The 26,713-nt window shown below is 42.8% G+C and overlaps 1 protein-coding gene across 2 annotated transcripts in view; it reads left to right on the plus strand.

Annotated features, from left to right (window-relative positions):
• LOC115160940 (adenylate cyclase type 5) overlaps positions 1-26,713 on the plus strand; it is a 162,271-nt gene that overhangs the window by 58,950 nt on the left and 76,608 nt on the right. For both annotated transcript variants that reach the window (XM_029711502.1, XM_029711503.1), the window contains exon 2: positions 20,993-21,142. In XM_029711502.1, the coding sequence (XP_029567362.1) occupies positions 20,993-21,142 (150 nt within the window). The remainder of the gene's footprint in view (positions 1-20,992; positions 21,143-26,713) is intronic.

Raw genomic sequence — 26,713 nt, forward strand, 5'->3', positions numbered from 1 at the left:
GTGTGTGTGAGCGAGGAGGCGTACAAACCTGACTCAGTCACACCAGCTCTGTCAGGAGGATTGGGCCAAAATTCACCCAACTTATTGTGGGAAGCTTGTGGAAGGCTACCTGAAATGATTGACCCAAGTTAAACAATTTAAAGGCAGTACTACCAAATACTAATTGAGTAAACTTCTGACCCACTGGGAATGTGATTAAAGAAACAAAAGCTGAAAGAAATCATTCTCTCTACCATTATTCTGACATTTCACATTCTTAAAATAAAGTGGTGATCCTAACTGACCTAAGACAGGGACTTTTTACTGAGATTAAATGTCAGGAATTGTGATACACTGAATTTAAATGTATTTGGCTAAGGTGTACGTAAACTTCCGACTTCAACTGTACATTGAACAAAAATATAAACGCAACATGCAACAATTTATACGATTTTACTGAGTTACAGTTCATATAAGGAAATCAGTCAATTGAAACAAATTCACTAGGCCCTAATCTATGGATTTCACATGACTGGGCAGTGGTGTAAAGTACTTAAGTAAAAATACTTTAAAGTACTACTTAAGTAGTTTTTTGGGTATCTGTACTTTACTATTTATATTTTTTGACAACTTCTACTTTTACTTCACTACATTCCTAAAGAAAATAATATAATTTTTAGTCCATACATTTTCCCTGACACTCATAAGTACTTGTTACATTTTGACAGGAAAATCGTCCAATTCACGCACTTATCAAGAGAACATCCCTGTTCAACCTACTGCCTCTGATCTTGCGGACTCACTAAACACAGATGTTTTGTTTGTAAATTAATGTCAGTGTTGTAGTCTGCCCCTGGCTATCCATAAATGTAAAAAAAAATAAAAAATTGTGCTGTCTGGTTTGCATAATATAAGGAATTTGAAATTATTAATACTTTTACTTTGACTTTTGATACTTAAGTACATTTTAGCAATTACATTTACTTTTGATACTTTAGTATATTTAAAACCAAATACTTTTAGACTTAAGTAGTATTTTACTGGGTGACTTTCACTTTTACTTGAGTCATTTTATATTAAGGTATATTTACTTTTACTCAAGTATGTATGACTTTTGAGTAGTTTTCCCACCACTGTGACTGGGAATACAGATATGCATCTGTTGGTCACAGATACCTTAAAAAAAAGTAGGGGGCATGGATCAGAAAACCAGTCAGTATCTGGTGTGACCACCATTTCACCATTTACCTCATGCATTTGACACAGCTCCTTCACATAGAGTTGATCAGGCTGTTGATTGTGGCCCTTGGAATGTTGTCCCACTCCTCTTCAATGGCTGTGCGAAGTTGCTGGATATAAATCTGTCGTTCTGCCCCTGAACAAGGCAGTTAACCCACTGTTCCTAGGCGTCATTGAAAATAAGAATTTGTTCTTAACTGACTTGACAAGTTAAATAAAAAAATATAACAAAATATTGGCGGGAACTGGAACACGCTATTGTATTCATTGGGTGACACATCTGCTGAGTATGCAGGCCAACTGGGTTATTTTCAGCTTCCAGGAATTGTGTACCGATCCTTTCGGCATGGGACCGTGCATGATCATGCTGAACCATGAGGTGATGGCAGCATATGAATGGCAAGACAACGGGCCTCAGGATCTCGTCATGGTATCTCTGTGCATTCAAATTGCCATTGATAAAATGCATTTGTGTTCGTTGCCCGTAGTTTATGCCTGCCTATACCATAACCCCACCGCCACCATGCATGGGCACGGGTGTGAGATATATAGCTACAGAATATCTCACCACCATGCGCTTCGACCTCCTTCAATTTCTCTTTCATTACATTCTCAAGTTTTCAGGAGCAGTTAACAGTTTATGGAATATGTTTTGTTGTGAAAACATGTTACTTTTGATGTTCCCGGACCGAATTCACTTGGTTTTCCCAAATGAAGCCCTGGGTAGCTGCAGGAACAGGGTTGGAGAGCCCATGGCATACATAGTTTGGGCGGAATATCACCTGTTGCGCAGCGAGTGGTTGACGCGTGAGTGAAATAACCGGAGTAGCCTACCGAACGAACAGGCAGGAAAGGGGCTTCCAGTCACTATTCGAGTGCATAGCGTTCCTGCTCATTTGATAATGGGCTATTCTGAATCGAAACTAATTTAACATATTAGTAAAGACCATTTTAAATTGAGCATAGTCTGGTGCCTGATAATATGATCGCTTGATGAGAGAACAGTGTGTGCCTCCTGATGCAAGAAACAGAGCGCAACGTTTTTTGTGACTTTCTCAAATCATCAATAGCCTATAGTCGCATCATGCAGCCCATATATGTTTTGATTTCAAAGACATTCTAATGTTTATCATTAACAACTGAAGTTGCCAAATATCTCTAAATCTAGCGTAGTTTATAGGACCTGTTTCAAATGATCACTTTTACACTCAATATAGCCTTCGTATGCGCACTCGCTGCGGAATGGGAAAAATATATTTGTATTTTATTCAGCTAACATCAATTATATTCTTCTTACTATAAAATCATATAATATAAAATAATGACACGGTATTTATAAGCATATCTTGTCTGCCAAATGAACAAGCCTACATACAGCCCATGGCCTGCCACACAGCCAGATAACATACAGTAAAAGGCCAACTCATATTCTGTTCATCTGAAATACATTTTATTCATATCATGTTTCTTTAGAAATACATAAAATAAAGAATGGATGTATTGTTATGGTGTATATTAAATGGATTTATTAGACTTGTTAAAATGTTGATGTTCCAAAGGCGGGCATCAGCAGCTTGTATGTGTGGAGGCCTGGAGATGCTAAACACGTTTATGTTAATTCATGGTCAATTACCATGAGAACGGCAGTATTTTGCATGATAATAACCTGTCTGGCAAAATTTCACGACTGCCACAGCCCAAGTTGTGCAAACCCACAGTTTCATCAGCCATCTGGGGGGCTGGTCTCATACAATCCCACAGGTGAAGAAGCTGGATGTGGAGGTCCTGGGCTGGCCTGGTTAAACATGGTTTTCAGTTGTGAGGCTGGTTGGCATACTGCCAAATTCTCTAAAAGGACATTGGAAGTATTTTATGGTAGAGAAATGAACATTCAATTATCTGGTAACAGCTCTGGTGGACATTCCTGCAGTCAGCATGCCAACTGCACGCTCCTTCAAAACTTGAGACATCTGTGGCATTGTGTTGTGTGACAAAACTGCACATTTTACAGTGGCCTTTTATTATCCCCAGCACAAGGTGCACCTGTGTAATGATCATGCTGTTTAATCAGCTTCTTCATATGCCACACCTGTTCTGGTGGATGGATTATCATGGCAAAGTCGAAATGCTCACTAACAGGGATGTAAACAAATTTGTGCACAATGTTTTAGAGAAATAATATTTTTTGTGTGTATGGAACATTTCTGTGATCTTTTATTTCAGCTCATGAAACATGGGACCAACACTTTACATGTTGCGTTTATATTTTTGTTCAGTGTACAATGCTTAGTCACTGAGAGATGCATTTGAAAAGGTAAAGGTTCTGCCCCAAATGACATCCTATTCCCTACTATATAGTGCACTACTTTTGACCAGAGCCCAGTGGACTCTGCTAGGGTATGGCTTTTGAATGCTTTTTTTCAAATTCAGGCGTGTGTGTGTGTGTGTTTAACCTTGCACAGTACATGTGAGAGATTATGATGTGTGTGTGTTTGCTTAGGCGGTTTCCCTAATGTCAATGTTCATGTGTTATAAAGAGAAACAATCCTAACCCCATACAAGGTGTGCATAGCAGCAATGACTTGGGGATTGGGATACATTGTGTTGCTCTTAGCTATTGACAGTGCTATAATACAGGCCAACTCTACTCTGGCTCGGAACTGTGTATCCTAACTTATCTCCAATTTACGAGGATCCCAGTCTGGTCTATTTTTGCTTGGTGCACGGCGGACGGAGTGCAGTCACTCACAGCGTTGCTTTGATCTGGAAGACACAGAGGCAGACTTGTGTCTGCTTAGTGCTCATTGTCCCTGGCTTAGGGACAGCTCCTGTGGATTCAAACCCAGTAGCACACCCAGCATGTCATGTAGAGTACTTGGTCATAAAAGTGAGATGTGGTGTCTGTGTATAGAAGCCCTAAGCCACGTTGATTTATAGGAAAGTAGCTACAGATGCGGTCAAATATATCGGCACCCTTTAACTTTACAATGGAGTGCAATGGAGCAGAATGTTATTTTTTAGAACTGGTTGAATAGTTCTTTTTACCCAGTAGGCACCTTCAACTTACCACAGGTGAGGGAATTTACACAGTAAACGAGAACTTGCTTCTAACCAAATTAATATGAATTTTGAATAATTAATCCTGACCATTTTTTGTCTTTAAAGGAAAAATCCAAATTTCAGTTCAGGTCCTGTGCAGTTGTAAAAAAAATGTAACGTATTTTATAAGAAATAGTGAATTGTGGTGGGGTGCCAATATATTGGACCGCATCTGTATATGTCTCTTGTAATCGCTCCTGTAGAGGGGAATGTGTGTGTGTTTGTGTGTGTGTGTGTGTGTGTGCCTGCATCACCCCTGTAGAGGGAATTCAACCCTCGCTAAGGTTATCAGCTTTGTTTTAAAGGCACTCAAATGAAGCCAAGTAGCCAACACTCCAAACATAATGAAGCACAGATACAGAGATATCCTAGGACAACATTAATATTTATCCCCAGTTTGTCCGAGAATGGTATGCCTGGTATGCCAACCGTTCCAGTTAGTTGATTTGTTCACTGACTGAGGTCTGTGCTCTCTGATTCAGTCCAGCTACTTCTTTTCCATGCAGGCATTGTTAGTTTAGATTCCATTTGCTGTGCCTGAGTGGCCCATTATTCCTTCTGTGTTATATTATGGGAATGAGATACTTGTTAACTCAAGTACTGCAGTCAAATATGCCTTATTGAAATACAGTACAGCTTTCATGTAAGTCACCATGAAGCCCTGGGAGATTATGTTTTCCTGGTCACAGTAAGTCTGTTTATCTTACATGGCAATCCAGTTGGTTTGTCATGACCTGTGTCTAAGGTGACTACACAGGTGCCTGAGCTGCCCAGTTGCCCATTTACCAGAAGACAAAATGCCCTGTTGATTTCACAGATTCAATTCGAACCTTATGTCCATTCTGTTCATACCAACGGCAGTTGTGCCTTATAAGATTTGTGATGGTTTCCCGTCTCTACTAGGCCAAAGTAGAGTGTTTTGGCTAAATCTTTACAACAGGCTATATCCCATTCAAAAAAATATAATTTTGGTTCTGATTATAGACTGCCAATTGGCCTGGAGAACAAGATAATGTGTACTTGAGAGTACTAAGACTAGGCATCGGTAATGATGAAGATCAGACAGACACCCTGCTAAGCTCAGCTCTGTACACTTGGCCAAGTTTGTCTTTTTTTCTCCTTGGACTGTGTTGTGGAAAGAGGGCCTGTGCCTTGGCTGTGGTTTGGCCAGACTGGTACTTATCTCTGAGTTATCCGTGTTCTATCTGTATTGCCTCAGAGAGTGATAGAGTCAGTATTTCCACTAAACCTGGCAGGCACCTGTTGTACTGACCAGAGACTTTGCGATTGTAGCTTACATCATTTTGGAACCGCAGAAACAAGCAGGGCAAATTGATTTTTTCCGATGTTGATATCCACCGACAGTTAAATGAAACGTTCCTGGCAGTTTGACTGGGAACTTTGGTCTCCACTGATTGAGCTAGCCTAAATGTATCTTAATTGAAAAAGCATTATTCTCTTAGCACACTGACCTAAGCCTTCGCTCTCCGTTATCGAATTTCAGATCATCACCCTTTGAAATGTGGCCATTGTTTGAAGGGTATCAACTGCCTGATAGGAGAACATAGACCGTTCTGGTCTGATATTATTCTATTATTTTCAAGGCTTCAGTATATTATATTTTGTTTTGAGGGTGTTATATAGGCCTAGTAGTGCAATACAAAATATATTTGACAACCTACTGTACAAAAATGAAAGGTCCGATCAGGCAGACCCTATGAAGATATAAAGTTGCACTCACATAATTAAACACAGTAGAACATTATCTCTATGACAGTCATTAGTATATTTTCAGTGGAGAGGATGGAACATCTTAACTACTGTTTTATCTGGGGGATGGAGATTCGCTAACGAGCCGCCTGGCGCCCCAAAGCCATAGGGCAAAAGGTCTGATTCAATTAACCATCTAAAACCACCTTTACAGCTATCCCAAGTGGCCAATCCAACAGGTATATTACAGGCTTCTATTGGGTCAACAGCCCAAATAGGTCATTTAGCTAATTTACAAATGATTGTGATTATTTTCCCCCTGAGTGATCCACAGATTGCTTATCATAGCCAAGCTTCGTTTTACAATGTATTTATTTTTGGAGGGGCCATGGTTTGTTAGGATAATAAAATAAATTCAGTGCAACCTTTGTCAATGGACATTTTTTCAGCCATATTGCTTGTAAACGGGGGACAGAAATTGCTGGGTAGGCACCTGCAAGGCCAGAGCACTCAGTCTGCCACTGCTGCAACTGAGAGTGTGTGTGTGTGTGTGTGTGTGTGTGTGTGCGTGCACACATCCCATCCCATTCATTCACCTCTTCACTGCTCCGCTGAGTGTTCTAGGTCAAGTATGGCCATTAGAACAGAGAATACCTCATCCACTGACACCCACTGTCAGTCCACTGTCAGTGCATATCATGAGTGTATTATGGGGTAGCTAGCTAGCATTAGATCCCTATAATTCACTATGGCTAGACTTAGCTCATAGCCTCATGCTGTATGCCAGTGACACAGCTGTAGGTCATGACCTCAGGTGTAAGCAGATGTTATGTGGTCTGTGTTGATCCTCAGAGGCCCCTTGTAGTTTTTGTCATGTTGAGAAGATGTCTAGCAAAATAAACCAGTTTTGATCATGCTAACTTGGTGGTCAGTCATCACTTATTCATAACACCATACTTACTAGGTCACATAAGGCTGTATAGCAAAAACAGGTTCACTGATGAACATAGCAAAACTTAATATAATCTCCTAAACAGATACCATAACAGATAAACCATGGTCAATACAGCCCAAACAGCTACAGGAACTGAAATGCATGAAAGTGGGAAAACAAAACAACAATTTTCATAATCATATGACTATTATCCTGCCTGCAGACGTTCGTCTTTTTAGACTAGGCTACAGTATATCTGTTCGCTCTGTCACTTTCAGTATCTTTAGAAGGAGAAGAGGGTGACTTTGTTCTTCAATGTATACATCATTCTGCTTTATCCTAACCCCTCCGAAAGACAACCAAACACACATACAGTTGAAGTCGGAAGTTTACATACACCTTAGCCAAATACATTTGAACTCAGTTTTTCACAATTCCTGACATTTAATTCTAGTAAAAAATCAGCATAATAGTAGAGAGAATGATTTATTTCAGCTTTTATTTCTTTCATCACATTCCCAGTGGGTCAGAATCTTTTTCAGTTCTGCCCACACCTTTTCTATAGGATTGAGGTCAGGGCTTTGTGATGGCCACTCCAATACCTTGACTTTGTTGTCCTTAAGCCATTTTGCCACAACTTTGGAAGTATGCTTGGGGTCATTGTCCATTTGGAAGACCCATTTGCAACCAAGCTTTAACTTCCTGACTGATGTCTTTAGATGTTGCTTCAATATATCCACATAATTTTCCTCCCTCATGATGCCATCAATTTTGTGAAGTGCACCAGTCCCTCTTGCAGCAAAGCACCCCCACAACATGATGCTGCCACCCCCGTGCTTCACAGTTGGTATGGTGTTCTTCGGCTTGCAAGCCTCCCCCTTTTTCATCCAAACATAATGATGGTCATTATTGCCAAACAGTTCTATTTTTGTTTCATCAGACCAGAGGACATTTCTCCAAAAAGTACAATCTTTGTCCCCATGTGCAGTTGCAAACCGTAGTCTGGATTTTTTATGGCGGTTTTGGAGCAGTGGCTTCTTCCTTGCTGAGCGGCCTTTCAGGTTATGTCGATATAGGACTTGTTTTACTGTGGATATAGATACTTTTGTACCTGTTTCCTCCAGCATCTACACAAGGTCCTTTGCTGTTGTTCTGGGATTGAGTTGCACTTTTTGCACCAAAGTACGTTCATCTCTAGGAGACAGAACGTGTCTCCTTCCTGAGCGGTATGATGGCTGCGTGGTCCCATGGTGTTTATACTTGCGTACTATTGTTTGTACAGATGAACCTGGTACCTTCAGGCATTTGGAAATTGCTCCCAAGGATGAACCATACTTGTGGAGGTCTACAATTATTTTTCTGAGGACTTGGCTGACTTCATTTGATGTTCCCATGATGTCAAGCAAAGAGGCACTGAGTTTGAAGGTAGGCCTTGAAATGCATCCACAGGTACACCTCCAATTAACTCAAATGATGTCAATTAGCCTATCAGAAGCTTCTAAAGCCATGACATCATTTTCTGGAATTTTCCAAGCTGTTTAAAGGCACTGTCAACTTCTGACCCACTGGAATTGTGATACAGTGAATTATAAGTGAAATAATCTGTCTGTAAACAATTGTTGGAAAAATTACTTGTGTCATGCATAAAGTAGATGTCCTAACTGACTTGCCAAAATTATAGTTTGTTAACAAGAAATTTGTGTAGTGGTTGAAAAACGAGTTTTAATGACTCCAACCTAAGTGTATGTAAACCTCCGACTTCAACTGTAGGTTCGAGAGGTGTTAGCGTTCGTATCAGTTGCAGCAAAGGGCAGTTTATGTATGGTAGGATCGAAGGTTGGGTGTTTCCGTGTGGACGGCTGCCTTAAATCTAAACCCTCCTCCCCCTGCCTACCCCATCTCCTCCACCCTGTTAGTTGTGCATCTGTAGGGAAACTGGCTGGCTGGGAGCCCTTTGGCCCACTGTTACATAAGCCTGAGCCCAGCTGAGCCTCACAGGACAGACTGCAGCCTTTATCCTGCCATACTTCCCTGCGCCACAGAGCACAGCAGAGCACAACTCAACTTAATGACGTCAGCCACACGGAAGCTGTGTCCCTGAGCCCTGGTCAAAAAAAGTGCACTACATAGGGAATAGGGTGCCATTTGGGATGTACATTCAACACAGAGGCTCCTATTGACAAGACTGTTGAGTTGTTTAGAAGAAAAAAATTATATATTTTAACTGGGACATAATCACATGACGTTTTGTCCCCCCAGCCCCAACCCAGACTCATCCTTTCTAACACCATCTGTCCTCACGAGGTGAGCCCCAGAATGCACCTGACTATGGACGACTCCATGCCAGATGATGAATCAGTTTCTCTGGTTGTGCTTAGAGTAGTACTCTATGGGCCAGTTTCTCTGGTTGTGCTTAGAGTAGTACTCTATGGGCCAGTTTCTCTGGTTGTGCTTAGAGTAGTACTCTATGGGCCAGTTTCTCTGGTTGTGCTTAGAGTAGTACTCTATGGGCCAGTTTCTTGGACACAGATGAATGCTTTTTAGTTCAGGACCAGGCTTCCCTGAGAGCTCTCAAGAAGAATATAAACCGCATATTTTGGGTCCTGGATGCTGATTGGCTGAAACAGCATTTCACGGGTATTATGAAAAAAGTACCTTTTACTGTTCTAATTATGTTGGTTACCAGTTTAAAATAGCAATAAGGCACGAGGGGGTGTGGTATATGGCCAATATACCACGGCTAAGGGCTGTATCCAGGCACTCTGCTTTGCTTCGTGGCCTGTAGTACAGTATATTGGCCAAATACCACACCCCCTCATGCATTATTATTAAAGAGCAACTGCCTCTAAAAAACAACTTCTCATTTAGAAAACAGCCTATGAGGCATCGATATGAGTCCGAAACATTTACTCTACTGTCAAAATTGACTACAAAGTGTAAGTAGGAAAATGTTTGTCATAAAGTCAGTTTCCTCCAAAACAGAGTTTTGTGAGACTTGTGGTCATGACTGCATCACAATGTAAATGAAGGTTGGGTTTATTTCAATCCAGCCCACATGCCCACAGCTGGCAGCACGCAAGTAATCATCAATTTGGAGTGCAGCTGCTCGCGACCCAATCGTAATGCTCGTGGTAAACTTTGGATATACCTATGGGGCTAGTTAGGGACCATCAGTAAATTACACAATGTTCTGTACATGGGACAATATGTTAAAATTCCAATAACTCCACATTTCACAGACTTAAAAACTCCGCAGACTTAAAAACGTCAAAACAACTATAAATTGCAGAAATTCATATACAAATATTGAAAGCATTTAATGAGAAAACTAAAAGGTGTGTAACATTTTGCTACACCACAAGCATTTTGCTACACTCGAATTAACATCTGCTAACCATGTGTATGTGACAAATAAAATGTCATTTGATTTGGCATGAAAATATTGTCTCACTTACATTGTGTAATTTATTGATGGTCCCTAAATAGCCCCAGAGATAGGCTATCCAAAGTCAAACCAATTTTGACAAGGTTGGACAACATCCAGCTGAAGCTAATTGGCGAAAAGTCTGGCTAACTCTTCCCACCTGTGAACACACACAAGAGACACCTACATCAAACCACACTCCGAAACCAACTAACGTTTGAATTCAGTGATGGCCTCTATCATTTCTTAATTAACCAAATCTATTACAAGGCCAAATCAGGAAGTGCAGTCGCCCTTTAACTATTTGTCTGTAAATGAGTGAGAGGAGGCGATCGGCTTGGGAGCTTTTATAAACATTTTATTTAAACAGGGGTCAAGCTTAAAATGACCTCAGTTGTTGAGGCTGATGTGTCCTCATCTCACATTTTCAGTCACTGCGAATTTTCCCTGTGAAAAATATTTTGTTTACTGTGACCTGTTACCTCAGTGTGAGTTGAAACGATCCATCACTCTTGTTTTTTTAAATATGCTTGACGCAGGTAGAACTCACCTTGAAGGCCACTGCATTGATGTATACTATGAAATTACACACACAAAAAACACTGTCTTAGCCCTAGTGACAAAATTTCACTGAATTGTTCCATATGTTGAAATAGGTAAAAAAAAAGCCTTCCAAAAGCCTAAAGTGGCAAACACCCACTACACGCAGAGAGATGATGGCTCATTTGAATAGACTAATTACTACAAGGCCAGTGACATTCATTAGCCAATGCCTAGATGTCCACTGTCAGTATTTGGGGATGGTGTCTCCTAGCAACACAGTGATTTGATTTCTCTCCCATCCTGGTCATCTATTATTTAGATTTTATTGAACTTTTTATTAAACCAGGCAAGTCAGTTATGACAGCCTTGTTTACAATGATGGCCTTATTTACAATGACGGCATAACCATCGCTAGTTGTATATTTGACCTTTGGTTTGTTTGGCCTTTTGATTTGTAGATAATGGTTTGGAGGTAGCCAGTGGCAGTCTGGACACATTGTGGCATTAGGTGGGAGTACCAGCCAGGTATGACATCATAGATGGATGACTGTAAAGGGTTTATTTGTGTGGCTGCAGGTTGATCCTGGACTGGCCTGAGATCAGTCCTGTTGGTGAGATCGGTACTGGGCTTGTATTCACAAAGAGCCTCAGAGTCGGATTGCTGATCTAGGATCAGGTCCCCCTCTTTCCATATAATCTTAGTCATTATGATCTAAAAGTTTAAAGAACCACTGAACACTCTGATTGGTACTTGTGTTTTTCTGTTGCTCTTTAGAAATTTCAGTCTTGGAGGTGTGTTTCCCATTTGGTTAATGATGTTTGTCCCCCAAGAGACACTGTAGACATGGAAGCCTACTGTATTTCACTTCCTCAAAATCCCCAGAATAAATGTAAGATAACTCAAGAAATCTTTAATTCATTTTGACGTTTTTTGCAGAGGACCTTTTAGTTGCGCAATTTTACATCTAACTAAGATGTTTATTGCTGAGCAGGTCTTTCACACTGTCTATGGTATGTCTATGGTACACTGTTCACCGGACGTGCTACCTGTCCCAGACCTGCTGTTTTCAACTCTCTAGAGACAGCAGGAGCGGTAGAGATACTCTCAAAGATTGGCTATGAAAAAGCCAACTGACACTTACTCTTGAGTTTCTGACTTGTTGCACCCTCGACAACTACTATGATTATTATTATTTGACCATGCTGGTCATTTATGAACATTTGAACATCTTGGCCATGTGCTGTTATAATCTCCACCCGGCACAGCCAGAAGAGGACTGGCCACCCCTCAAAGCCTGGTTCCTCTCTAGGTTTCTTCCTAGGTTTTGCCTTTCTAGGGAGTTTTTCCTAGCCACCGTGCTTCTACACCTGCATTGCTTGCTGTTGGGGGTTTTAGGCTGGGTTTCTGTACAGCACTTTGAGATATCAGCTGATGTAAGAAGGGCTATATAAATACATTTGATTTTATTTGATTATTGGATGGTGAGCAATCACCACAGCTGTTCACCCCATGTTAGTGGGCAAATAGACATCATAAAGTCAAAACCCAACCCCCTTGTGTTCCGAACTCCGTTTTAGACGAGACTGACTTTATGCCCAAAATCATCCTATTTACACTTTGTAGTACATTTTGACACTACAATAACTGTTTCTGACTCCTATCGATAGGCCGTTTTCAAAGAGATGTATTGCTTTTTAAAGCCAGTCGCTCTTTAAACTGATCCTAGATCAGCACTCCTTCTCTAAGACTCTTTGTGAATGCACACTCGGATGGTGAGATTCATTAGGATGGAGATTGAGCCTCATATTCAGAGCTGCCAGACTAGAGGAGAGGTATAGGCCCTGGGTGAGGACTGATTCCATATGAGATCCAACATCGGTCATGGCTGATTTACTTCTAATGGAGCGAGACTGAGAGGGGGAAGGGTTAGCGATGGAGAGATGGGAAGAACAGAGCAGAGGGAGAGATGCTGAAGGTAGGAGGTAATTAAAAGCGATTTGTGTTGGGACAGAAAATATACAATTCCAGCTTGTTTAATCCAACCTTGGAAGTGCCCAGTTGAAACTTCTTGATTCCTCTGATCTTTGTATCTTAAACCTGTAGACATTCCTGCTCTCCCGCAGAGACACGGTCTGCCCATGTACTGAACCAGTGGCTGAAGACAAAGGTTATGGCTTGAATCATTAAATTCGACATGATATGACTTCTAAACATGTACATAATTGAATTGATTATTGACCTACCTGAAAACCAAAGTGTCAGATGCATTGTGGCTTGTCTTCCATGTTGCGGTGAGGAAGGAGCCATTGAGCACTTTGCTTGTCCTCTTCTCAAGGTGTTTACCTTGGTGTTTCCTGCTGAGACTAAACTACTGTATTTTCATGCAGGCTGTTGGAGGTCTGTCAGAGGCAGGGAACAGAGCCATATGTCACCCCTGCCTATTGACTGGATGCCCTTGGGACACATCCCCCACCCCCCACCCCCCATCCCCAGGCCTGTCATGTCACTCTGCTCCTCTACTCAGACAGAGCTTTCTGGAGAGATCAGGTTCCTAGCTGCTCATAGGCCCTGGTGGTCAGTAACCATAACCAAACACATAATTCATGTCAAGTGGATACACTGTGTCTGTGACCAGTACATTATTACTACAGTACTATGAGTTGTGTTCTTCTGAGGTACAGGGTGGAACATATTTGGCTCATCCTGGGAGACAAGGGAGATGTTTCTCACATATAATTTTGTAATACCAGACCAGTAGACAATGGAACATCCAGTGTGTGTCGGTAGGCTACACCTACCTTATGTTTGCAAAACTGTCCTCCTATCAGTGTGATGTATCTGAAGACTTGAGGGTTGCATGATGGAATCCTCATTCCCCATCCTGGGTTTTTGATACTGATCATGAAGACCAAAGGGAATTCTACCAAGGTGTTGCCTTTCTATTCTGTTGGTGAAGGTATTATTTCACAGGGAACATACCTGCCTTCTATTAACAAATACATGTGTTTATTGTTAGGGTCCCAATGTATGGGAGGAAATTTGATTTGAGTGCTAGCTGTTGACATCAAAGCACTCCAGAGCCCACTGTGCCCCATGTGGCTGGTGTTTGCAAAGGGGGCTATATTTGGAATGGCTTTGAGTCTCTCTTCTCTTCTTTTTTGAAGTGGCGAGGGAGATGAAAAATGTTAAATGCTTTTTCTTCTGTTCCGTGGTTGGTGGTGGTGGGCACACCAACCTTTCTACTTCAAAGGTGTGAGTCAGAATTCAACATTTATGACTCAACGGGCTCAGCTGCCGTCTCCTGTGTCGCATGGCACGAGCATTTAAAATGAGCATTCAGTACCCATAGGAGAACAGCTCCATTTAAAAGCTAAGCAATAGTTTGGCACACAAGACTGTTTAGTACTACAGTAAAGTATTACATTGATATTGTAATCCCCTTAGCCCCCAATCCTCTGGCCAGGATTAAATCAATTGCAGATAGTGAACTTTTAAATAGCTTTTTCAGAAATACCTTTGATTTACATGTTCCAGATGGAGCATGTTCCAGATGGAGGGAGTTGACGCTTGATATAGAAATTGTCAGTGTGGTTGCGTGCACTGCAAGACTGCAAAACCTGGTTCCCTTTCAGAACTGAATGGGTCACCCAATGGGCCTGCAAGTGTTAACTTCCTTCCTCTGTCTGGATTTCACTGCTGTGATAATCAAACACACTTATTCAGGAAGTCTGTTATTGATTGGATCCTGACCTTCAGGCCTACATTGCTGTTGTCTCCTCGTTGATTTCATAACGGATCACATGAAGAAGCGTTTTGTTGAAATGGGAACACAAGATATAGCTGTGATTACGAAGACGTTCATGGAGGAAAGATACGAGTTAGGATACTGATATAACCAGGAACAGAAGTGCTTTGTAGTATGTGTCTGTGTGCGTTTTATAAAGAATTTGACTCATTTTGCCTCAGTCTGAAGTATTGCAGTGCTAATCTATTCAAGGGAATTCATTTACACTCGTTGAATTTACTGCGCTGGCTAATGTAGTACAGGTCAAACTTGTGTCGCATTTTGAAAAAAGCCTTTTTTCCCCCATTAAAACATCACATCATAGAGAATGCCCACCTTCTCTTTTCACTGTGACACACCATTATGTCTGGCACTACTTTGGAGATGCACTTAGCTGCTGTCAGCCTGAAGAAGATCAATGTCATTATGTTCTGTATCATCATCAATTCCCAGGTGGGTAAAATGTTCTGGGGATATTCTTCACTCTCAGAGTCAGTTTGGACCAACAAGATTAGGGCCCAGTAATTCTAAGTAATTGCCAGTTGAATAATGTTCCTCACCGTCACACAATGTGAAACTTTTGGATTCTTGGAGCCTTCCAGCTTATCATCGCATGGACTGAATCAGACCTTTCAATAGGACATGTGATGGGGCTTTTAGTAAATGAAAAATGTCAAATTCCTGCACATTATCCATGTCTTTTCAAATGACATGTATCTTGACCAACAAATGGCAGCACATTTGCCTTGCACATGAGAGCGTTATAGGACGTTATGGGGCCGTAACATGTGGCACCTCACAGTGCCGTGTGATGCTGCTCACAATAAGCAGCAAGCAGCCTGGCCTGCACATGACTTGCATTTCATTTAGCACACAATGCACTTCATTGTGTTGACTTGACCCACACTATTTAGGGATTCACATTTAGACCATATCAAACCATTCTCCACCATACATTCTCAACCTGATGACTGTCCTGTAAACGGGGCCATTCAAAATGATTATTATTATACATTTGTTTGTGTGATTTCTGTTTAAACAATACAAAACATACAAATACAAACGACAACATACAGACGCACACCAACATCCTCAATATCACACCTTCCCAGACCCACCTGTTCACACCTCCCATCTCCAGCACCCTCATCACTCTCCACCACATGACCTCAAACAGCACCGTTTTGTTTCTCTCCGTCGCCCACACTCTTTCAACATTTAGATAATAAAGCATTTGACCTTTCCATTGTGCTAACAATGGAGGATTGGTTGATTTCCAGTTTACAAGTATACGTTTTTGATTGACAAGAAAAGTATCTTCCAACCCATCGGGTATCTCACTGCATCCTCATATGCCATGTCTTGAAATATGCAGACTGTTGGATTAAAAGTACATTTACATTGTAATACTTCTGACAGCCAACTTTCTAACTCCGCCAATAACTTTTGGACTTCATGCTATTCCCAGCAGGCATGGATTATTGAGTCATTGTTAGTTTTACACTTAAGACATGACTCTGCCGTTGTGCTGTAATAAATTCTATACACTAAATTAAACTGGATTAATCGTACATTTTAGCAAACAAGTTATGTTCCAACATTCCCTCCATCTTGAACCAATATCAGTTATTTTTAAGTCTTGGTTCCAATAGGGCCATTTTAAATTGATGCTAGATGTTGTCACATGTTGCCTAGCATAAATTGAAGGGGGTGGAGGTCATAATTAAATATGAATCCTGGGAGTCCTAAATTTGCCACTTTTCATCTACTTGAGAATGCAGAGTTACAGCAGTTTGTCATCTGCTTATTATAAACCATCTACGATCTAGCAGTCGGTGAAACACACTACGTTTTCAATGCCCCAGTGACAAAGGAAATTTAAAAAAGGCAATTTTCTCAAACTCAACACACCAAATAAAGCTGTCAGCAGCAATATGCACTACGGAATCTTGCCATCATATCAGACATGGCTGATGAGTGTGATTACAGTTCCTCAGAGGCCCTTGCTCAGAGGCCCTGGCTCACCTAGCTCAGAGGCCCTGGCTCAGAGGCCCTGGCTCAGAGGCCCTGGCTCATCTAGCTCAGAGGCCCTGGCTCAGAGGCCCTGGCTCACCTAGCTCAGAGGCCCTGGCTCAGGGGCCCTGGCTGGATCCTGGTGGGACGCTTGATATTGAGTTGTGTCTTCTCAGCAGAGAAGCGTCTGTGAGAATCTCTCTCTCTCTCTCTCTCTCTGGATGATGGGTAGGTAAATATTGACACCAGTGCCGTCTTGCTCTACAGGGTTTTATAATGTCGCACCTAGAAAGGTACGCAGTTGATCTAGTGCTCCGCTCTTTCCCTGGTTACTACCGACGCAAGAAATGCGTAACACAGCACAGGACTCAATTAGCGTGGCTTGGTAAACAGAAACACGACCACAGAAAAATGCAACAGGGTCTTTGTGTTTGAGTTCACACTGACACACTCCATTATTATAGCGGTTGAATACAGAAATGGGTCAGTAGGATTTGTAATACCATATTTGTTTTTGACTAAAAATAGCCTGAAGACCATATTGATTGGACATTTTAACAGTACAGATGGTTAATAGAACCAGACATGGTGTTCGAGAGGGAGGACATGACTGTTATTTCAACAAATGTTTTATTAAAGGTTTATAAGCTATCCTGGCCTTATTCAAACAAAAATAAACATATTCTGATGTCATCGACAGTTCTGACAGCAACAGTTCTTTCCTGAGAAAATGAAAAGCTGTTAGCCCAGGTGTGTTGACATTTCTTCTTCCAGAGCCATATCTATTCCTTTTTTTATGCTTGGTTGTGGTTATTATTTTGTGATATCCAATTGGTAGTTACAGTCTTGTCCCATCGCTGCAACTCTCGTACGGACTTGGGAGAGGCGAAGGTCGAGAGCCATTCGTCCCCCGAAACACGACCCAGCCAATCTGCACTGCTTCTTGACACACTGCTGTTCAGGGGCCTCATCTGTGTACTTGTTAGGATTACAGGCAGGCAGTATTACATCCACCTGCAACATGCTCCACTACTCTCCCTGTAGACTCATAGTAATAGGACTGGGACCGTTGACTTTAAGTACTTGGGAGTTGGGTTTTTACTGGATTGCAAGGTTTGTTGATGTGTCTATCCTCGAGGATGGAAGGAGAAAGCTAGACTCTCTTAAAGAAGGTATTGCTGTGTTCAGTGACATCATGAAGCTCAGACATTTTAGTGCATTCGGTACTTTTGACAGACATTCAGAACATCAGCAGGACATCAACAGGTCAGAGACCTCATCGATCCCCTCCCGCCTTTTATTTGATTTTGGGAGGTACTTCTTGGGGGGGGTTATAAAGGTTATAAAGTCCAGAGTCCGGTAAGTGAAGTGACTTTTGTCATCCTTTGTAGTCCTTCCTAATATGGTCGGACCAGGCCAGGTAAGGGACTATAAATAGAGCAGGATTGTTGTTTGGGAATATTTGCATTGACCAGCTGGAAGCCTTCTCTGATGCTCTGTTGTTTCCATGGTAGTGCAGTGGGGCTGGAGGGGGGATGCAAATCCCTCAGCCTGGCCTCAGTCTGCCCTGGCTTCAGCAGCTGCCCTACTGACACTACTGGCCTAATGCTAATACAACTAATACTCTATTAGGCTTGCTTAGATAGCTCAGTAGTAGGGAATGGCTATCACAAGGCCTTTTTTTCCCTGTGCAACATCCACATGACCGTCTGTATATGCTGCTCAGAGCTGGTAACCTCCACCAAAAGTATCTGCATGCTTCCAATCCGAAACAGTTCGTGAATATATTATGATGACATTTTGTGACATTTTTGTTTGTTTTGGTCGTCGGCAAGGGTTTTTCCAGCTGTTCGCGCACACAACAACAACAACAAAAAAGATGTGAGAAATACTGCACCTAACATGTTAGTTAGTTACTTCTGTGGCACTAGCGATCCTGGTTTGAGTCTAGGCTTTGTCGCAGCCTGCCGTGACCGGGAGACCCATGGGGCGGCACGTAATTGGTCCAGCGTCGTCCGGGTTAGGGGAGGGTTTGGCCGACAGGGATATTCTTGTCCCATCACGCACTAGTGACTCCTGTGGCGGGCCGGGCGCAATGCACGCTGACATGGTCGCCAGGTGTACGGTGTTTCCTCCGACATATTGGTGCGGCTGGCTTCCGGGTTAAGTGGGCATTGTGTCAAGAGGCAGTGCGGCTTTTTATCCCACAAAAAGGGATAAAAACATTATAAAAAATACCAAAATAAATCAATTGTATTATAGATTTCTTGACTTATATTCTAATTTGGGGAAGTGTACAGTATACTGGCTACGACGTCTCAAGTGGGACAAAGTGTAGCTGGGGTTCATCCAGTTGACCTGTAGACTGTCATTATGTAGTTATGTAGTTATATAATGGTCAGGGGTCAATGCAGCTCCACAAGGCTTTTAAAACACCTTCCTGTTTAGAGTAGAAAAACACATCAACCTCTCCATTGCTTACTCCTCACGTCCTCTCTCCTCGCCTCCTCGAAACCCATTGGAGGAGAAAGTCAGAGGGGAGGGACCTCTGGCTTTCTCATCCAATGGGTTTTCAGAAGAAGGCGAGGAGAGAAGAGGCAAGGAGTAAGCAACTGAGATTCTCATATTCTCTTGTCCCCCATCTCCTCATCTCTATTTCTCTCTCTCTGTGTGTATTTTATTTTTATTTCTCCATCAGTGCTTACTCTCTCTCTCTCTCTCGCTCTCTCTTTTCCTTTCAGTCGTTTTGTTCTACTTTAAGCTTCATCACAACGTCCTATCCCTCTATCTCCTCCCTTCCTTTTCTCTTAAGCCTCAAGAGAGATCTCACTAATAGAATATTGACTCTATAAAGACATGTTGTGTTTTTTCATCATTGGACATGCCATCGGTGTGAGTAGGAGTCAGCTGCTGATTCTCTGATTCAGTCCATGTGTGGTTTCTGTGAAAGGGATGGCTGTAGCCTATGGCTGCCAGTCTCAGGACAACAGTGTGCTTCTTTCATCTCTGCTGACTGAAGGTAGTTCAGACACAGCCTTCAGGTGCCTGGTGTTATGTTGGTTTGAAATAGCCGCCTACTATTTGTTGTCTTACTTGTGCTTGCCTGGTGCAATAAAACCAATATAATAATATAAAAAAGGTGCCACTCCACTCACCTGGCACTCCAGGCATGCTCAATCAAACACTAGTTCTGTTTGTACAGATGGCCTGTAATCACTACTGATTGGCCCTGTCAGTGAGACATTACCAGACATTACCCTAACAGCACTGTCAAATTAGTGTCAATACTCTCCCTGTCTGACAGACCCATTTCTCGCACGCGCACACACACACACACACACACACACACACACACACACACACACACACACACACACACACACACACACACACACACACACACATACACACACACACACACACACACACACACACACATACACACACACACACACAGGCTCGCCTGCCTTCCTGTCCTCAGTGTGCAGTGTGAGATATTTTGGCTGGAGATATGTGTGCAGGAGTACAGTTCAGATCGGCTGAGACAGACAGACAGACGGATGTTATGAACCATGGTGTGTGTGTCCTGGTGCCCCTGATACAGACAGACAAGCTTTGTCCCAAATGGCACCCTATTCCCTATTTAGTGCACTACTTTTGACATGGCTCGATAGAGGTCTTGTCAAAAATAGTGCACTATGTAGGAAGTTATGTACCATTTAGGACGCAGAAACAGTCAGTCAGTGTTGAGGGAGTTGAGACGCCAGAACAGAGGGGACCAGGGACACTAAAGGCTCCTCACTCTACTCAACAAGTAGGAAGACTGTAGGAAGAATACTGCTGAAACAGGCCAGGGCTGAAAAGCTCTCTATCTCTCTCCCCCCCCCCCCCCCCCATCTATGTCTTGGCTTATTTTGGTCCTCTCTCTCCCCCCCCCCCCCACCCCCGTCCATTTCTTGGCTTATTTTGGTCTCTGTCCGATTAAAGTCATTTGGACAGTAGACACAACTACCATTTATGGGAATGGAATAATCAAAATGTAGTGACGGGGAATAATATTAGCTTGTACATCAAATCTCACACAGGAATAAGTCATGGAGGGGATTGAAATATGCTACTGTAAGCGTTCTGTATTACATTTATTTAAAACATTCTTCTTTCTCTTCCTTTTTCTTCCTCTTTTCTCTCTCTTCTCTCTCTTCTTTTCTCTCCCTCTCCTCTCCTCTCCCTCTGTCTCTCTCCCTCCCTTTCTCCCCCCCTCTCCAGATAGTGTCCAACGTCCTGATCTTCTCCTGTTCTAACATCGTGGGCGTGTGTACCCACTACCCAGCCGAGGGCTCCCAGAGACAAGCCTTCCAGGAGACCAGGGAGTGCATCCAGGCTCGCCTCCACTCACAGAGGGAGAACCAGCAGCAGGTAAGGCCTATCATGGGACTGTGGAGGACTTGACATAGTTAGGGCTTTATAAATACATTTAATGTATGTATTCATACTTAATTATACAGTATTATTTGAAATTATAGTAATTAGTTGATATTATGGTAAGTGATAAGGATTGGTATAGTTGGTTTAGTTGCAGAAGATACTTTGATATAGTGTTTTCTGACACACTACACTCACATGCATGACACTTACACTGTCACATGACTCTGAAGGACCTAACAGGAGACAGGAGGTCATAGAGAGCAGGAGGTTCATAGGTTCAGATCACCTGTAATGACGTCTGGTTCTAAACTCAGCAAAAAAGAAACATCCCTTTTTCAGGACCCTGTCTTTCAAAGATAATTCGTAAAAATCCAAATAACTTCACAGATCTTCTTTGTAAAGGGTTTAAACACTGTTTCCCATGCTTGTTCAATGAACCATACACAATTAATGAACATGCACCTGTGGAACGGTCGTTAAGACACTTACTGCTTACAGACGGTAGGCAATTAAGGTCACCATTATGAAAACTTAGGACACTAAAGAGGCCTTTCTATTGACTCTGAAAAACACCAAAAGAAAGATTCCCAGGGTCCCTGCACATCTGTGTGAACGTGCCTTAGGCATGCTGCAAGGAGTCATGAGGACTGCAGATGTGGCCAGGGCAATAAATTGCACTGTTCGTACTGTGACACGCCTAAGACAGCGCTACAGGGAGACAGGACGGACAGCTGATCGTCCTCACAGTGGCAGACCACGTCTAACAACACCTGCACAGGATCGGTACATTCGAACATCACACCTGCGGGACAGGTACAACTGCACGAGTTACACCAGGAACGCACAATCCCTCCATCAGTGCTCAGACTATCTGCAATAGACTGAGAGAGGCTGGACGGAGGCTTGTAGGCCTGTTGTAAGGCAGGTCCTCACCAGACATTACTGGCAACAACGTCACCTATGGGCAAAATCCCACCGTCGCTGGACCAGACAGGACTGGCAAAAAGTGCTCTTCACTGACGAGTCGCGGTTTTGTCTCACCAGGGGTGATGGTCGGATTCGTGTTTATCGTCAAAAGAATAAGCATTACACCGAGGCCTGTACTCTGTAGCGGGATCGATTTGGAGGTGAAGGGTCCGTCATGGTCTGGGACGGTGTGTCACAGCATCATCGGACTGAGCTTGTTGTCATTGCAGGCAATCTCAACGCTGTGCGTTACAGGGAAGACATCCTCCTCACTCATGTGGTACCCTTCCTGCAGGCTCATCCTGACATGACCCTCCAGCATGACAATGCCACCAGCCATACTGCTCGTCCTGTGAGTGATTTCCTGCAAGACAGGAATGTCAGTGTTCTGCCATGGCCAGCGAAGAGCCCGGATCTCAATCCCATTGAGCACGTCTGGGATCTGTTGGATCGGAGGGTGAGGGCTAGGGCCATTCCCCCCAGAAATGTCCAGGAACTTGCAGGTGCCTTGGTGGAAGAGTGGGGTAACATCTCACAGCAAGAACTGGCAAATCTGGTGCAGTCCATGAGGAGGAGATGCACTGCAGTACTTAATGCAGCTGTTGGCCACACCAGATACTGACTGTTAATTTTGATTTTGACCCCCCTTTGTTCAGGGTCATATTATTCCATTTCTGTTAATCACATGTCTGTGGAACTTGTTCAGTTTATGTCTCAGTTGTTGAATCTTGTTATGTTCATACAAATACACTGCTCAAAAAAATAAAGGAAACACTAAAATAACACATCCTAGATCTGAATGAATGAAATAATCTTATTAAATACTTTTTTCTTTACATAGTTGAATGTGCTGACAACAAAATCACACAAAAATAATCAATGGAAATCCAATTTATCAACCCATGGAGGTCTGGATTTGGAGTCACACTCAAAATTAAAGTGGAAAACCACACTACAGGCTGATCCAACTTTGATGTAATGTCCTTAAAACTAGTCAAAATGAGGCTCAGTAGTGTGTGTGGCCTCCACGTGCCTGTATGACCTCCCTACAACCCCTGGGCATGCTCCTGATGAGGTGGCGGATGGTCTCCTGAGGGATCTCCTCCCAGACCTGGACTAAAGCATCTGCCAACTCCTGGACAGTCTTTGGTGCAACGTGGCGTTGATGGATGGAGCGAGACATGATGTCCCAGATGTGCTCAATTGGATTCAGGTCTGGGGAACGGGCGGGCCAGTCCATAGCATCAATGCCTTCCTCTTGCAGGAACTGCTGACACACTCCAGCCACATGAGGTCTAGCATTGTCTTGCATTAGGAGGAACCCAGGACCAACCGCACCAGCATATGGTCTAACAAGGGGTCTGAGGATCTCATCTCGGTACCTAATGGCAGTCAGGCTACCTCTGGCGAGCACATGGAGGGCTGTGCAGCCCCCCAAAGAAATACCACCCCACACCATGACTGACCCACCGCCAAACCGGTCATGCTGGAGGATGTTGCAGGCAGCAGAACGTTCTCCACGGCGTCTCCAGACTGTCACGTCTGTCACATGTGCTCAGTGTGAACCTGCTTTCATCTGTGAAGAGCACAGGGCGCCAGTGGCGAATTTGCCAATCTTGGTGTTCTCTGGCAAATGCCAAACGTCCTGCACGGTGTTGGGCTGTAAGCACAACCCCCACCTGTGGATGTCGGGCCCTCATACCACCCTCATGGAGTTTGTTTCTGACCTTTTGAGCAGACACATGCACATTTGTGGCCTGCTGGAGGTCATTTTGCAGGGCTCTGGCAGTGCTCCTCCTTGCACAAAGGCGGAGGTAGCGGTCCTGCTGCTGGGTTGTTGCCCTCCTACGGTCTCCTCCACGTCTCCTGATGTACTGGCCTGTCTCCTGGTAGCGCCTCCAATCTCTGGACACTACGCTGACAGACACAGCAAACCTTCTTGCCACAGCTCGCATTGATGTGCCATCCTGGATGAGCTGCACTACCTGAGCCACTTGTGTGGGTTGTAGACTCCGTCTCATGCTACCACTAGAGTGAAAGCACCGGCAGCATTCAAAAGTGACCAAAACATCAGCCAGGAAGCATAGGAACTGAGAAGTGGTCTGTGGTTACCACCTGCAGAACCACTCCTTTATTGGGGGGTGTCTTGCTGATTGCCTATAATTTCCACCTGTTGTCTATTCCATTTGCACAACAGTATGTGAAATTTATTGTCAATCAGTGTTGCTTCCTAAGTGGACAGTTTGATTTCACAGAAGTGTCATTGACTTGGAGTTACATTGTGTTGTTTAAGTGTTCCCTTTATTTTTTTGAGCAGTATATTTACACATGTCAAGTTTGCTGAAAATAAATGCAGTTGACAGTGAGAGGACGTTTCTTTTTTTGCTGAGTTTAATAGTAGTTGTGAGGTCAAACTTGGATCAGTTCATTGACAGCCTGCCTCTTAACGGACTGTCTATTGAGTACTTCTTTAAACGGCATAGCATGTTCTCAGGAATTCATTCAAGCATTCACAGCCAACCTTCAGACTTGGATAAGGAGAGGACGTTTCTTTTTTTGCTAAGTTTAGGAAGTCTAGGATTGCATTTTTTTTTTTTTTTACAATCATTAGGACCCATTTGTCAATACTTAGGTCACTTAGGTCACTCAATACTTAGGTCACGCAATACTTAGGTCACTCAATACTTAGGTCAAGTCTTCACACAGTGAGCACAACAGCAGTCTATGTGGGCTAAACTGTGAATCATTTTTCATTGCTTTGGCACAAAATGCATTCAATGACTACATCTTTCAAATGTCATGAATTATTTTCTCACTCAGACACAACCACCACCAAAACTCTATGTACCTACAGGCCAATTTGCACGTTTACATACTCTTTTCAAAACTGTTATACTTAAGTTCAAAACCAAACATAACACAAAATTGAATAAGACAGCAGTTTGCTATATTTCTACAGTAATACCGTATATATAAATATATTCCAAATATAAAACATTAAATACTGTCAAAACAATTAGACCAACCACAGCTGATTCCAATTGTAGCTGAACACCTACCCAGGCCTTTCAATTTCATTACCATCTATACAAAAGGGGACATCTTAGGAATAATGCTGTACTGTAATGTAAACATGGACCCAGACAGAGATAGAGAAGTGGCTGACAGAAGAAGAAGAGTGGCTGGGAGAGGGAGAGGAGTACGTATGATGGTGGAAGAAGACTGAGAGGAAGATCAAGAGCAGTAGTCTCAGATGAAATTAGGGCTACTATAATTGATCATGTAATAAATCATGGTCTATCAATGAGAGAGGCTGGTCTGAGAGATGCCATGCTCAACAATAGATGCCATGCTCAACAGTGGCATCTATTGTGAGAAATTTCCGGCAAAACAACAGGAGAGATGTGCATTATTCTGCAAGGGCATCTGACTGAACTGCACATTACAGAAGTAAATTGAGAAAAGCCTCCAAGCCCACTTGTGTGTAATTGTTTTTGTATTTCTGCTTAGGACACAACGGTTACCTCCCACATGCGGGAGAGGTAGGATTTTCACTGCTGTGCAGGAAACTGCAATCGTTGATATGGTCATCAGAAACAATGGCATAAAACTCACAGAGATTTGGGACAGAGTGTTGGAAGATAACATTACTTTTGGAAATATTCACAATGTAAGCATAACAACTATTTCTAGAGTCCTGAAACAACATCAAGTCAGGATGAAGTAGTTGTACACTGTCCCCTTTGAGAGGAAGTCTGAACGAGTCAAGCAACTCAGGAACCAATATGTCCAGGTAAAATGACTATAAAATACAGAACTGGTTTTGAACAAAACCAAACAGGGCAGAGGCACAAAATGGCATGTTTTAGGTATAATGTAAACTTCCATAATAGCCTAACTCTTATGTTGCCTTGTGGATTTATTTTAGAGAGTCATGAAGATTGAAGCCAGGCAAACACCCCACATATTCATCTTTGTGGATGTGGCTGGTTTCAACTTGGCCAAAACACGGCAGCGAGGAAGGAATGTGATTGGGAAAAGAGCCACATTGGATGTCCCGGGCCAGAGAGGTGCCAACATCACAATGTGGGCAGCAATATCCTCTGATGGATTGCTGTCACACAAACCGCTAATTGGTTTCCTAGATGTGTAAGGGGTGCGTAACTGGTGGCAGGGAAGTCAAACGCAGGAGAGCAGAACTTGGTGAATAGCCGGAGCAGTTTAATATATAAAACTAACGGCATACAAAACAACAAACACATGGGTACAAAACCCGTAGCACACCAGTAACACATAGCACGAGTACTTACAAAATAAACAATTCCCGACAAGGACGTGGGGGAAACAAAGGGAAAATATACAACATGTAATTAGGGAATTGAAACCAGGTGTGTGTGAAAACAAGACAAAACAAATGGAACATGAAAAATGGATCGGCGATGGCTAGAAGACCGGTGACGTCGACCACCGAACACCGCCCGAACAAGGAGAGGAACCGACTTCGGTAGAAGTTGTGACAAGATGACCTCTGTGGAAGGGTTGTGCCAGGTGAGGAAAGGGTTGTAGTGAGGCGAAATCGGTCAACGTTTGTAATTG

Source organism: Salmo trutta, chromosome 24, assembly GCF_901001165.1.
Source record: "Salmo trutta chromosome 24, fSalTru1.1, whole genome shotgun sequence".
Classification (NCBI taxonomy): domain Eukaryota; kingdom Metazoa; phylum Chordata; class Actinopteri; order Salmoniformes; family Salmonidae; genus Salmo; species Salmo trutta.